At 28.8% G+C, this 16,962-nt stretch overlaps 1 protein-coding gene across 1 annotated transcript; it reads left to right on the top strand.

Annotated features, from left to right (window-relative positions):
* Window positions 1-397: 397 nt before the first annotated feature.
* Window positions 398-13,676, top strand: LOC126844088 (uncharacterized; the record flags this gene model as incomplete). The annotated part of the gene is made up of 6 exons (XM_050581943.1): window positions 398-419; window positions 11,333-11,380; window positions 12,711-12,746; window positions 12,888-12,965; window positions 13,160-13,243; window positions 13,570-13,676. Coding segments are annotated over exons 1-6 (375 nt in total), but the record flags the coding sequence as incomplete, so codon positions are not given.
* Window positions 13,677-16,962: the final 3,286 nt, after the last annotated feature.

Genomic DNA, 16,962 nt, shown 5'->3' with positions numbered 1-16,962 from the left:
AACATTTATAAAGTAAACGTGAATCAAACATTTAACTTTAGTTAATAAAAAATACCACCATTAATCCCGCAATATTAGGGGTATTTTAAATTACCATCAAGATTATAATTTAGTAACCTCGAATACCTCGAATACATAACCTACAATTTATTATTATTTTTTTTTAATGGTGTACAAATGTAGCAGTAATAGTTTTAGCCAACATTCGGTTAGTGGTTTATCAAAATTAAAGACTAAATCAATGTAGAGTGCCACATACTAAAGATAGTACAAGCAATCGTTACATCATTTTGTTATACAACCTTTTTTTTGGTGTATCTAGCCTCTTAGCATCGCTTTGACTACATTGTATATTGTATTTGTTAATTATGTAAAATTTGTTTTGTTTTTAGACTACATGCTTAATGATTTAAATGACAGTGAGTGTTTGTATAGTTAATAATATAGTATATCATAATTGAGAGAAAAGAATAAAAAATTATTTTATAGAAAAAATGAAGTTTGGCAAAAAAAATAGGCATAGTCTAAACTCTAAACGGCGCCATACTTTTAATGTAATAAGGTAGAATTATTCCATCTCACCATGTTTAGATTTAACAGTTATTTTAACCAATTTCCTGCATTTAAATTGTCAATAATTGAAAATAATACTATCTAATCCATAATGATCACATCATAATTGAGCGGCTGGGTGCAAGAAGAGCATTTTCTAGAAAAACGTGTTTTGAAATAAACGAAGTTAATATGATATAACTTACAGTATGAGCAAATTTTTATACTGTGACTTAACTATCATTGTATTTAAAAGGTGGATGTTTAAATAATATCATATTGTGGCCAGTGCAGTGGTGTATAATTATATTTTCTGAATATTTGCTAAATTATAAAATTTACTTAAAAATGGAAATTCCCTTTTTTTTTTGGGTTATATTTTCACGAAATTTTATTTTAACCAATATTAATGACAAGATTTGTAAATCAAACTGTTATTTATATATGATGAGATGTGATAAGGTAGATAAATAATCAATAGATAGATTATCAATTAAACTATATTAACCCAACCTAATATGTGTATGCATACAAAGTTATATCTATTAAAACACGTTTTTAATATAAATGAATTAAATGTATTGTTCTAAACCTTTACTTTACTAATATACTCTCATCGTTTACATACATTTTCACCCTTTCAAAATTATAATTATTCATTTCCAACTGTCTCGTTTCACGGTTATGTCTCGTGACTATCATGTACTTTGTTTTTTTCTCATTTCTCATTAATCAAATTTGTTCACATATACTTCTATCAATTAGCTAGTAGTTCTCATTAGGTCTTCCTCACTCTCCACCATTTTTATAACATCATCTGCATATCCTGCCACTACCAGGTGCTGGTCATTTTTTATTTTGATTCCTGTGGCTCCAGCCTAGGTCTCTCTCATAACTAATTCTAGTGCTATATTGAAAAAGGCTGGTGACAAAAGGCTGGTACGTTATGTCTTATAAGTTGTATTAAGAGTGTCTGAAACATGTTCTTGGATGCCTTCGCTGTTTTGTCATTTTCTGTTAACATAGTCCCATATTCCATTCTTACCATGATATGCCTCGACTTAAAACCTTTCCTCATCTTGTTCACCTTTTCGAAGAACCTTTTCCACAATCGTTTATTTATCCTAATTATTCTGTTTGCCTCTCTCTATCTTATGGCTACCATCCTTTTGTTCTCCTCCGTTAGATTGATATACAATTATAGAATATCTGTGCTATGGCTACCTCACTTTAATGTTTTATTAAATATTGAATGGTAACTACTGAAGTTTTTTTAACGAAATCATTAATAATTTGTTTTTGTACTTTGATTCCAGATCAAAAAGAACAACTGGTCAACCAACTCATTCAAAGATACACAGATGGTAATGTTATGTGTAAATTATTATTTTAGTTTTAAGTAAACTCAATTTTACAATATTAGGCTATTGATTTGCCATTGCATACCGAATAGTTTTGTTGTACTATCAATACCGTTTGCCACGTTTCAACCCGCATGCACTACTTTTTCTTTCCTTTTTTAACAAACAAATTATTTGTGTTTTTTTTTTCAGAGAATCTTCAGAAATTGATTTTTCCGCCAGGTAATTTACAATATGTTTTATACGATTAGGTGATATCATAGATCTACAAAGAAATGAACTGGACTTATCACACTGCACCTCCCATTATAACTTAAAATTTAAATAACATTAAAAGCAATTATTAAAAACTGGTTATCGACGAGTCTTAATATTCTTTAAATTATTCTGAATAAAATATGGTCATCTTGAATTTTAAAGAAAAAATGATTCAAAAATTATTGAAAAACGAAAACAGTTAATTGCAATAAAAAAAACGTCGTGTTTTGCAAATGAGTATAAATTAAGTTCCTCTTTCAAGCTATACCTAATATGTATATATGCATATACGAATATAGACAAAATCACAACGTTTAATAATAATAAAAATGATAATACTATTAGTAGTTTACCTATGATCGATGTTAAATTGTATAAGAAGATACAACTTGCCGGATGCATGATATTATCTTTATCTGATTTTATATTTACTTAAACTATGCATCAAATATCAAGATTTATTCTAGTTCTAACGTGTATTTGAGTTATTTTCTATTTCATTAACACTACACATTTATAACTAACAAACTATTTAGAGGATGTCCGTAAATCTACATATTAATATACCTACCTACTAAAGATATAGTTTTAAATTGTTTTTTTTTTACTAAAATTACCGGTTTTATTATTAATCCATTAATATTACTAGCTGGTAAATTTATATCAAAACAAAATTTGCCTAAACACAGAATGTACATAAAAGTTTCATTTTGTAATTAAGCTTTCGATTGTTGTGGCTTTTGTCGATTACTTAAATATATGTGGCACCTTTTATCAGTAGCATTATAAAATCGAATCTCTTTTTTAGCTACCACGTCAATGGCACCCCAGGGCAGGGTGAAAGGTAAAAAAATATCGTCTGCATAACTTATAATTAATAGTAACTTTGTTTAGTAATGACGTTTCTTGTGATATTTTATGGTAGGCAGTGAAATTTTACATATAATATAACATTTTAATGGGGATTTAATGTTTTGATTATAGTTTTCGATACAATAATAACCCGAGAAAAGACTATACTAGAAGCATTATCAGCTATCATAAGTAACTAATATATATAATAATAATAATAATAATAATAATAATATGTTAATATATTATATTGTGTCTAATAGAAAAGGGTAACATGGCCTACTTATACGCACGTTTTTTTTCATTTTCCAGTGTTATATTTTTTTATTTAATGTATCTACTCATCGACTTTTCTAAACCTTAAATTACTGTTTAGTAGTTAAAACTTACAAGATAGCAAGCTTTTTCTATCTCTCTCGATTGCTAACGACTTTATTGGTGGTCACGTTTTAAAACATTAGCTCGATAATTATTGTCCATAAATGCTTGATTGGATTTATACGTCATATTCTATGACTAAAATAATAAACTTAAATAAGATTTATTATTTACATTTTTTGGACCCTTAATTATAAGAGTAATTATTTTTATTACAGTACAAGAGCCAACAATTGATTTAAGTAGTAAGTATAACAGTTTTCTCCAGAACAGTTATTTAGGTAGTATTTGAGTGAATATTACAATTGTACAATGTGCTTAAATAAGGCTATATTAATAATGGTCAATTGAAAAAGTTGAAAATTCTTATCTATAGTTTACATGGTATAACTTTAATGTTAAAAATAAAACTAAATACATCATCTGTATGATATTATAGACAGAATTGACTACGACAAGGCAGTAAAAAGCAGACATGTTGTTTTACATACTATATTCAACTATGTTCTACACCACAAAATGAGTAAGCATTTTTATAATATTTAACGCTACTTTTAAAACGTCGTTAAAACCAAACTTTGGCCTATACCTAACCTATCTATGCGTATGTTGGTATCTAGTATGGGTAAACAATAAAAACAAAAATACTTTTCCAGTAATAGCAATAGTCCAGCAATAGCAATCGCATGATTTAAGCAAAAGCTAATGTATTTATTTTTTAACTGTTTGGTAGATCCGGAATATTTTATATTATTTCTTGTCATCAATTTGTAGTGTTTAACGATTACCTATATTTCTTTTCAATAATTATGTCGTATGGTTTCAGATCACATCCAAATGTGCAAAAATGGCGAAATCGCTAAATGCAGATTGCTCGGGGTAGCGACGGGTGCATTAAATCCTGGGCGTAGATATACACAAGGATGTAATGATGTATTAAGTTGCGTTATAGGATTGGAAGCAAAAGGCGTTAAACCGGTAGAAAAGATCGAGTATGTAGATTTGAGACTTTCGTCAGGATTGTATGAAACAAAATTTGATATAATCTAATAAGAAAAATTGTATTTTAGTTAAAACCATTGTTTTATCTATTAAACTTTTAATGTTTCGATATCTATATAAAAGTATATTCATTAATAAACTATTATTATAACCAATACCGTCGTCGTATACCTGTTATTATTTCATACATTAGGAAAAACACCAGCACCGCACCGGTTGGATCAAAGGAGAATTTAGAAATCCATATAAATAAGATGTTAGACAATAATAGTGACATTTTATCCCTTAACTGGTATTATAGGTTTCAAGAATAAGCCAAGAAAAATATTTGTCGCTCTTGTCGAATATACTTGATAAAACTAATGGAAAAATTACGGAGTTGAGCGAAAAATATGGCATATCAACCACTTTTGTAGACCATTTAGATATGATTGAATTTAAAGCATTCGTCGGTTTACTTAGGACATGGATGTGTCTTATAGCTAGGTGTCGTTCTGGAAATTAGTCCGTCACGTTTAATGCCACAGTGCTGATTTATGCATATTAAACAGATTAACTTATCTTTATAAAGTGTTTATTATTTCTGAGTATATTTTCATCCTTATAACAAAAAGGGTAGAATTATTAACAAACAAATAATACTTTGGACAAAACAACAGTCCTATTTCATGCGATTATAAAAGCGTACGTCTTAAAATGGCGGCATTCGGTTAATCTTATTAATAATGTGTATAAAACACACTTATTTCGATTGTCGTATCATTGGATACAATTGTCAACTTCATTCTTTGAGTTTTTAAAAAAAATTTAATTTGGTTTTCCAAGGCTTGGACAGTGATCACATGCCGCACTTCTAATCGTTGAGCAATGGATTATTCCTAATTTGTATAATATTATGCTTTATTTAGCTTTCTCTATAACAACTAGAAGTGTATATCGTGGAACGTTATTTCCAGTAATCGTAGCTATTTTCACTTAGATCTTAGTGATGTCACAAGTTAGATATATATATTATATATTAGATATTAAAAACAATATTTATAATCATATCAAATTGAAATAATTTGATAATAGGTAAATATACATTTATATTTATTAAAAAATCAATCACTAGGTATCATTGCAACTGTCAGCTTGTTCATCCTTTTCATCCATACTTAGCTTTTTTTCTTCGATTTTTCGTTTGCAAAAGTTCGGATAATATCTTTGAAGTCTAATGATTTTTAAAATTCACTCTCGATGCTGAACGTTCCAAGATTTTAGTATTTTAGTTCGGAGGCTATATTTTATTGATCTAAATATTAATGCGACACTATCATTATGTGGTATTAGGCATTGTTGGAACTTAAACACGGTTTTTATCTTTTTAACAATACTTTATTTTCTGCAAAAGTATTAAAATCGGAAACTGAAGAGATATATACATAAAACTGGAATGCCATTATTTAAGACCTTGACCTAGTCATGATAGCCTTAAATACCGGTCAAGAGAATCGAAAAGGATTTAATAAAGCAACATTTATTTTATAAAATTGCATGTTTTCAATAAAGAAGTCACATTTGAAAATCATTTACTTCGACTCGATGTTATATGCCAGTGGATACAAACTAATAAGGCAAGTAAGCCTATCTTTTATAACTATTATTATATAGAATTTCGGTAACAGAGTCCGCCGCCCACAATCGATTGTTAAGTAATGGCTATCAGTCTCTACAACTTACATAAATAGTGTTAATTAAATTAAAAACAATGTTTACAATTTATTTTCGACTAAAATAAGTGTCGGCTACACTACTGTTCTTATATTTGTAGTTCGGTGGAAATACAGTTCTGTTAGTTTGTGTTTCTGGATAATTTATTTTTCGGCAAAAATACGGTTCTGCCGATTTGTTTTCGGTGTTTTATGCGACTCGCCTATAACTACGTTGTATTTATACAGAAGGTACGATCACTGTTATTACACCAACACTTGATTTTGTTCATTTCAGTAACGTACACGAATCCAACAATTTGTCAAATCATAACAGGTAATATGAGTAGTTAAACTATAAAAAAATAATAGTTTTTAGAACCCTCACAGTAGACATACCTTATATTATCTCAAATCAAAGTTTTGCAATCAGATTAACCAAAATCTCCAAGTTTTTTTAACACAAAAAATGTCTGATCCGAAATTGAAAATACTATGCATTTATAAATACAATATATTTATGCCGGTCTGGGTGGTACTGATAAATTAATTTAATATAGTTACTCGCATACAAATTTATTAAAAAAAGCGTTACACAATTTATTCAAATGAAAAAAAAAATTTAAATAATTATTTTTAAAACTATTCGAATAAAATAAAATATTTCTATATAATATACTGTTTTTATATATTTCCTAAATGTAGAACATATTAGAATTCTACGCAATAATATTTCCAAACACAATTTCTTGAAAAAAACACTTACAAACTATTTAAATAATATTTTTTAAAATAATTATCCGTGTTATTTATTTGTTCAAATGAAAAAATTGGATATTATTCGAATAAATCTTTCTAAATCTAATCGAATAAGTCTTTTTGAATAAAAAAGTTATATTTCTATATTTGAGGCGCTCAGATTCTAAACCGATTAACTCCACTTTTTTTAAAATTTCGAATAATAGTATGGTTGGATTAAAAATTAGTAGGGGTACGCGAAAATATCTAAAAAACGGTTTATAAACCGAATGGTTTGCAAGGCTCTATTCAAGGTTTTCACATAGGTATTACATATTGTATTTTAACAGCTTGCGTACGAGTCCGCAACACCACGGCATACATTTTTATGTATCTAAGGTGGCTAGTAAATATATCAAGTTTCTGGCTAATATTTTAGTGTTTTTATAATATCTGACCCAAAACAATTCATAGAGAATTCGGCCCCTTAAATTATTGAATTTATTATTCATTTCTATTTTGAACGTCGTGAATACAACATATATGCTCCTACCACATTCCCACCCACAACCGCAACCCTCATCTCTTACCCCCTATCTATCACTCCCTATCTCTCAACCCTATCTCAAACCCCCTAACTTTCATCCCTATCTCACACCCCTATCTCTTACCCCTATCTCTCATACCTATTCGCACCCCATTCCCACCCTGAACCCTTATTTCTTACTTTCTATCTCTCACCCCTATTCTCACCCCAACCCTCATCTCTTACCCCCTATCTCTCACCCCCAATCAGCTGTTATTTTTCTTTGTGATAACCGGTGTCGGTGTCGTTTTTCCGCGTGTGTGCGATAGCAAAGACATAAAAATGTCAAAAATTATAAAATGTATGTGTCACACACTACTATTGAACAAAGTTTAAATTACAAAATAACTCACAATATAAAACCAGTTATGAACAACAGCTATTTCATTAACTTATTAGATTGAGAATAAAGTACTAAAAATGTTGACATGTCGATAACCAGTTTTGGATAATTATTTTTAAAGTTATTGAAATGTCAAGTTTAGGGCAGAAGAAAAGGCGGAGTGTAGTAATATTTTTATCTACGTCTATCCCCCCGCCTCCTAACTTTTAAAATCTAAAATTAAATTTAATATTATTCGATTATTGTTTTTATATATTTATTCGAATAATTATTTTACAAGTTAGTCGAATGAAATATATTAATATATATTTTTAAAAACTATTCGAATAAAAAAGAATTTGAATAACTTTTACTCGAAAAATTTGGTATTTAAATGTTAGACTTATGTAATGTCTTATTCGAATGATGCACTACTCTAAATTTGTACTCCGTGATTTGGGCTACTTAAATGGCAATCGAATTTAGAAAATATTAGAATAATAGAATTTATGAAGTCCTTTAATAAAAAATAGAAATTATTTGCTGTTTTCATAACAATGACGTGGGCAAATTACTTAACTCCTGTTTTACAAAAGACCTACCTAAAGTGTGAGAAATTTAAATAATATACAATAATTTCGGATAAGGACAAATTTAGGATGGTCATTTTTTAAAAACATTATCCGGAAACAAACACACCACATTGGTTTTCTACATTCTGTTTCTTGAGTGAGATGATAATATATTAATATTTTTTGTATGATTATCCATGTTAGGGTGGTTGACAGGTTTCCTTAATAAGGTTTTGGTATATAGATGGGAAAATGACGGATTTGTGGATAAAAGTAATCTGATACCAATATTTAAGGGCAAGGAAGATGTGCAGGAGTGTGACAATTTTAGAGGTATAAAACTGATTAGTCATAGTATGAAGGTTTGGCAATAGATTGTAGATAAGAAAATATCGAAGAATCAATTTGAGTTTATGCCAGGGAAATCAACTATGGAAGGACTAGGGTGGCCGACCCCATGTAATTGGGAGTGTAAGGCAAAAAAGAAGAAGATATGGACTATCCATGTTATAGTTCTAGAATACTCCAAAAAGTATCTTTACTGCAATTTTGTTTAAACACATATTTTATGTATTACTATTGAATTTGACATTATACTGTTTTTTTTTAGGTATTGATTGAAAATGACTAAGCTACAAGTTTTCTGTTTAATTGCGGTTACTATTTGCATTGTTATAAACAATATAAAATGCGCAACGCAAGACGGTACTACCTAAATATTTGAATCATATTTTATTAAATTTTTTTAGTATCGTTGCGGAACTGAGATTTATAAGACTCATATTTATCTCTAACTATATCAATTTTAATTAAACGCTTCGATGCAAATTTTGGCACACTTGACCCTTTAACACTTTCTAAAAGTGCTTAGTTTGGAATGCAATGGATTAAACATACTACCTACAGATTCGCACCAAAGCATTTATTTAAGAGGATTTTTATCACTTTCAGCTATAATAATTACTGTAGAACTGTGACCTCACTGACAATTTGATATTTTACGAAATTATGATAATATAATTTATTATTCCAGAATGCCGTGTTAAGATTTGTAAGACCAGTGAGTTAAAATTATTGTTATTTTTTTTAAAGTCATTTAGGCAATTTTAACGTTATTTCATTATATGGAATTGAAAATTTATTCATTTGTGTCGTTATATTGTGTTACTTTTTGTTGAACTATTTTTGTTTCAAATTCATTAAATAATTTAACGCTTTGTCCTGATCACAAACAAATTAAATTGCCTGTAAATAACTGCCTATATTTTTTTACTTAAATTTAATTTGAACTGACATGTATATATAATAAAAATACTCTATACTTCCTTATTTAAACTATTTTAGCAAAGTCAAACATTTATAAAGTAAACGTGACTTAAAAATTTAACTTTAGTCAAGGGGGCTCCATACAGACCATTTTTAAGGAGTTTTGTATAGGCAATATTTAAGAAAAAATTGGCTTAAATAAATTTTGACAATGTCAATAAATTGACCGGTTAATTTGTATAAGCTTCAAGGTATTATTTTTAATTTAAATCATTTTGTCTATGAGTAAAAGTCATTTTAGTCAATATACGATACATTTTTTGTTCCATCGCACAGGTTCAACCACTAATCTGATAAGTAATATGAAAACAGATTTGAATTCGTCGTGAAATGTACTTGAGATCGGTTGACGTACATTTTTGATATATTATTCCTACTACTTTTAAAAACAAATATATATATTTATATATATATATATTGCAAATAAATTTATAAATATAGTTATTTATTGCATCAGTAATAAAAATTAAAGAGAGGGGTGGGTAGAGAGAATAAGAGCCTAGCACGTTAATGACTAATTATGCCAAACCTTCATACGAAAGGGACTTCGTTCCAAACGCGTGTCCCGTGACACGAACGAGTTTTTTTTTGTGTATCCAGCCTTTTATGATCGCTTTGACTACATTGTTTATTGTATTTGTTAATTATGTAAAATTTGTTTTGTTTTTAGACAACAAACTTAGCATTTTAACTGACAGTGAGTGTTTATATATTTAATAATATAGTATATTATAATTAAGGAAAAAAAAATCATTTTACAGGAAATATGAAGTTTGGCAAAAAAAACAAAAAATAGGCACAATCTAAACTGTAAACGGCGCCATACGTTTAATATAATAAGGCAGAATTCTATCTCAGCACGTTTAGATTTTCCTGTTATTTTAACCAATTTCCTGCATTTATATTGTTAATAATTGAAAATACTACTATCTAATCCATAATGATCACATCATAATTATTATATGTATGTCTCCTAAATTAGTACAGTATGCTATAACTTACAGTATGAGCTAATTTTCTTACTACTACTTAACTATCATTGTACTTAAAAGATGGATGTTAGGTCATGTACCACTTTTAAACGTGCTCTATCTCTATCTTTCGACAATACCTTCATTTCATTGTTAATAAAAGTCATAATTTTCTTCTTCTCCTTAGTTCATGGCCTAATACTTCTTCTGCGGATCTTTTGACTGCAGTTTCCATTTATTTTCCAAATGTAAATTATATCCGTAGGTAACATTATCTGAGGCATCTAACTACTCAATTATTTTTTCTTTGTAATCTTTGGCCTAGTTTCCTTTCAATATTTCTTTGTTAATTTTCTGTGTACACTTATCATTATTAATACGTCGTTTGTGCTTAATCTAATTCGGTAGTCTACCATTACATGATCTATTTGATCTATACGTGTTTTAAATATATTTTGACTTTGTAGATTAGTTTGTGTTAGCTTTAAAGGTATCGGTTTAATGTATGCAATTGTTTTCATGATTTATTTAGTCATTTTTGTAGTGAAAATAACACATAACACACCTTTGTTAAAATTCCCTAAACTTCTTCAACCTCCACTAAAATTATAGACTATCTGTGCTATGTCTACCTCACTTTAATGTTTTATTAAATATTGAATTGTAATTGCTAAGTTTATTTAACGAATTTATTAATAATTTGTTTTTGTTCTTTGATTCCAGATCAAAAATACCAACTGGTCAACGGTCTCATTCGTGCATACTCATATGGTATTGTTATGTGTAAATTAATATTTTTGTTTTCAGTAAACTCGTTTTTACAATATTAGGCTATTAAATTGCCATTGCTTACCGTATAGTTTTGTTGTACTATCAATACCGTTTGTCATGTTGTACACTTTATCAGTACATTTAATCGTTCATTTAAAAATTGATGTCTAAGGAACCGTTAAATTTGTATTAATTCATTAAACGTTCACGCAACTCGCATGCACTAATTTTTTTTTTTTTAAGCAAATTATTTGTGTTTTTTCAGCGCGAATTCAGGTTTTGATTTTTCCGCCAGGTAATTTACAATTGTTTTATATGATTAGGTAATATCATAGACCTGCAAAGTAGTGAACTGGACCTACCACAATGCACCTCCAATTCTAACTTTAAATTTAAATAACAATTAAAGAAATTATTAAAAACTGGTTATCGACGAGTCTAAATATTCATCAAATTTTTCTGAATAATATATATAAAAGTTATTAAAAACCGAAAACAGTTATTTGCGATAAAAAAAACCTCGTTTTTATTTTATAGTGCAAATGAGTATAAATTTATTTAAAAAACAAATCTTACACCATTCACTAGAACAAGAGTTATCTCATTTTTCTAATCTTTGTGAGACACCCTGTATTAGACAGTATTCTTTAAGACGTTGTTAGTAATAATGTGTATAATATATATATTATTGTAAGTTATTACTATTAGGTATGTTGGAATGAAAATCCCTTACAAATCTGTATCCAAGATTGAAAAAATTGATTAGTTTTTGTGATATCACCTTTTCAGTTCCTCTTTCAAGCTATACCTAATATGTATACATGTATATAATCAAAATCACAATGTTTAATGATAATACAAATTATATTACTATTAATAATATACCTATGATCGATGTTAAATGGTATAAGATGATACGACTTGCCGATGCATGATATTCTCTTTATCTGATCTTATTTTTACTTAAATTGTGCGTCGAATATCAAGTATTATTGTGTATGTTTTCTAGTACTAACGTGTATTTGACTTTTATTACATTTCATTAACAGTACACATTTATAACTAACAAACTATTTAGAGGATATCCGTAATTCTACATGTTAATATACTAAAGATGTAGTTTTAAATTGTTTTTTTTTTTCTAAAATTACCGGTGTTATTATTATTCAATTAATATTACAAGCTGGTAAATTTATATCAAAACCAAATTTGATTAAACACAAAATGTACATAAAAGTTTCATTTTTTAATTAAAAAGATTTTGTCGATTACTTAAATATATATGGCACGTATTAACAGTATCATTATAAAATCGAATCTTTTTTTTTAGTTCCTGCGTTATTGGTAAACAGAGGCAGGGCGAAAGGTAAAAAATTATCGTCTGCATAACTTATAATTAATAGTAACTATGATTATTAATGACCTTTTTTTGTGATATTTTATGTTAGGCAGTGAAATTTTACATAAAATGACACATTTTAATGGGGATTTAATGTTTTGATTATAGCTTTTGATTTAGTAATATCCCAAGAACGGGATATACTATACTTTGTTACAGTACAAGAGCCAACAATTGATTTAAGTGGTATGTATAACAGTTTTCTCCAGAACAATTATTTAGGTAGTATTTGAGTGAATATTACAGTTGTACAATGTGCTTAAATAAGACCATATTAATAATGGTCAATTGAAAAAGTTGAAAATTCTTATTTATAGTTTACATGGTATAATTTTAATGTTAAAAATAAAACTAAATACATCATCTGTATGATATTATAGACCCAATTGACTATGACACGGCAGTAAACAACAGACATACGCTGATACATAATATATTCCACCATGTTCTACATCGTCAAATGAGTAAGCATTTTTATAATATTTATCGCTATTTTTAAAACGTCGTTACAACAAAACTTTGGCCTATACCTAACCTATCTATGCGTATGTTGGTATTTAGTATGGGTAAACAATAAAAACAAAAATACGTTTAAATGAGTAGAACAATGACTGTAGTCTAAAGTCCAGCAATAGCAACCACATGATTCAAGCAAAAGCTAATGTATTTATTTTTTAACACTTAGTTAGATTCGGAATATTTTATATACTTTTTATTATTTCTTGTCATAAATTTGTAGTATTTAACGATTTTATTTCTATTCAATAATTATTATATTGTATGGTTTCAGATGACACCCGAATGTGCAAGAATGGCGAAAGCACAAAATGCAAATTGCTCGGGATAATAACGCGTGCATTAAATCCTGGGTTTAGATATACACAAGGATGTAATGAAGTATTAAATTGCATTATAGTGTTTGAGGGGACGATTACGGCAGACGGCGTTTTGCCAACCTACGAGACACGAATGGAGTATTATGTAGATCTGCTACTTCCGTCAGGATTGTATAAAACAGAACTGGAGAGAGTTACAGATTTAATCTAAATGTTTCGATATCAATATACAAGTATATTCATTAATAAACTATTATTATAACCAATACCGTCGTCGTATATCTGTTATTATTTCGTACATTAGGAAAAACACCAGCACCGCACCGGTTGGATCAAAGGAGAATTTAGAAATCCATATAAATAAGATGTTAGACAATAATAGTGACATTCTATCCCTTAACTGGTATTATAGGTTTCAAGAATAAGCCAAGAAAAATATTTGTCGCTCTTATCGAATATACTTGATAAAACTAATGGAAAAATTACGGAGTTGAGCGAAAAATATGGCATATCAACCACTTTTGTAGACCATTTAGATATGATTGAATTTAAAGCATTCGTCGGTTTACTTAGGACATGGATATGTCTTATAGCTAGGTAATATAAATAAGATGTTAGACAATAATAGTGATGTTTTAACCCTTAACTGGTATTATAGGGTTCAAGAATAGGCCAAAAAAATGTTTGTTGCTCTTATCGATTATATTATCAACTTATTTTTTGATAATGAAATTTCACAAAATGTGTTTGATAAAACTAATGGAAAAATTACGGAGTTGAGCGAAAAATATGCCATATTTTTTGCTATGATAATTTTACATTAATTTTATAAAGTTTAAATTTGGTTCTTTATAAAAACAAAAAAAGAGGTGACTTTTTATTGAAAAGTATATATATTTTATTCATTAAAGCTCATTAAATGACTTCCATATCAAATTTCAATATTAGGCCATATGATTAAAACTGTCTAATCATACAGCAATCTGAGACATATCTTAGATATTGAAAGAGAATTTTTTTTCTTGTCTTAGGGATCCAAAAGAAATCTTTCATTCTTTAAACATTTTTTATAATTTGTGACTTTGTCGATGCCCACCCTTGTTGGGGCACTGCTAAAAAATCGGCTTATATCTTCTTATGTACACAAAAGTGTACTGCTGGTTGTTTTTTTATTTTTCACTATTTATCTCACGTTTTCTGTTTTCATTTTCTTTTACGAAATGTCTAGATTCTTCTGCTTGCCTTGAGTTAAGCAAGACGACAAAAAAGAAAACGGGTACATGAACTAAATAACAAAAGAATAGAATTTGGGGAGTTTCACCGACTATGCTGTATTCTCAACGTTCAAACTAGAACTGAACTAAATTGAATTCAATAATTTGAGAGGTCATTTTTTTATGAATTGTTTTAAGCCAGATTTTAAACACTAAAATATTAGCCAGAAACTTGATGTTTTAATATACTAGCCACCTTAGGTATTAGCTTGTTACTGCTTGTTAATATACTATATCATTATCTACCATTATCTATAATTCCACTACTACTTCAAATTTATTTGGTACTTCAACGAGACATGAAAATGCTCATTCGTGGTTGCAAACTCGGCTGAAAAATTGTATTAAATTTTACATTTTTGTGAAGTGTTGATACCAGTCTTTTGTCGAATTTGTCCATTTTTCTGTTTTTTTTATAATCTGGATGCCACGTATCACACAAATAAACACATTCTCGAACTAGATCAATCAATCGTTCCGTTTCATCGGTCATTTTCAGTGCACAAATTTAAAATAAATTTTTTTTTTAAATTAATTACGATATGTTGTCATCAATATTGTTTGTATATTTTATGTTCGATAATTATATAATAATATTTTAGAAGTGCTGATACGTGTGGAAAATCCAGTGTATTGTCTATATTAAATATATATTATATTTTTTTTATTTTACAAAATTATTCCAGTCCGCCGCGAACTTTGTGAAAAAATACAACCATCAGTTGTAGGCCGCGGTCTGTTTAACCAGAAAGATGCATTTAAATAGAGTACAGAGTACGCGGCGGACAGTCTGCTTTCTGTTTGACCGATCCTTTATTCGTCTATCCATCTTTTCTTAGGTCTTTTTCCCTCTACACTCATCTTTATAACACATCTCACTGCCTCTGCCTCTGCCTTATCCCTTCTCATAACATGACTGAACAATCTCAACCTATTCTCTTTCATTTCCCTCACAATTGGTTCAACTCATAGACTACCCTTAAGTATTCATTTTTTATTCTATCCACCCTAGTCACTTCAATCGTCCATCCTAACATTCTCATCTCCACTACACTTGTTCTATATTCAGTTTTCTTATCTACGGCCCAACATTCCGACCTATATAAAGCAATAGTTGGTATAAGAAACCCAGGGTTGTTTATATTATATTATATTTAGGTACCTATGTCATTTGGGACTTTACGTTTTTATGCTTGACTATTATGTATCATTGGTTGACTTTATTTCCTAATACGCATTAACTTTCTATAAACACAAATTATCCTAGTGCTGAACCTATTTTTCTGTTGTTTGATACATTTACTTAGTTTGCATATTAGTATATAACCTAGGCTTTTACTATGTATAATTGTCAGTCGGTCAGTTTGTGTTTATCTATGATACAGTTCATTATTACGGTCAACCATTGTCTATTTAAGTGCTTATTTTATTATTATTAAAGAGATTAACTTATCTTTATAAAGTGTTAATTATTTCTGAGTATATTTTCATCCTTATAACAAAAAAGGTAGAAGTATTAAGAAACAAAAAAAGCCAGTACAGTGGGGTCGGGGCATAGTGGGGACGGAATGGTCACAGGTCTACAGATTTTATTATAACTGAAAGTGATGAATCACTTTTAAATAAACGCTTTGATGCGAATCTGTGGATAGTATGTTCAAACCAGTTATAGCGGCTTAGAAGATATCGTGGGACCAGCAAAAATGTACTTAAAATTTATTATTACTCTTGTGCAGGGTGGGTACGATAAGGTTTGATCGTATGTCTATAAAATTGTACTGTCATAGTAACCCATTTATCATTATTAACAAAATAATGAAAAAATTTCATTACCTGTTGACTGTTGGTTCACACACACATAGCAACCTAGAAACTGACTACGGCCAAAGTGTAAATTAACCCTATTTTTGGAGTTTTTCCTTAATAAAAAAAAAAAATTAGACAACAGATTTTTGAGAAAACCGTATATGTATAGTTCCATTTTAGATCTACCTTTGGTCTAATTTTCAGATCAAAATCTCTAAAACTTTGGTTGAAAAAGTGTAATAAAGAATGAAATTCTATTTCTTCTAA

Source organism: Adelges cooleyi, unplaced genomic scaffold (assembly GCF_023614345.1).
Source record: "Adelges cooleyi isolate 19-005CV unplaced genomic scaffold, UGA_ACOO_1.1 ACOO_flye_CR_arks_rails_tigmint_CR_PRNA_62, whole genome shotgun sequence".
Taxonomy (NCBI): domain Eukaryota; kingdom Metazoa; phylum Arthropoda; class Insecta; order Hemiptera; family Adelgidae; genus Adelges; species Adelges cooleyi.
This window is presented reverse-complemented; position numbering and strand designations above follow the sequence as displayed.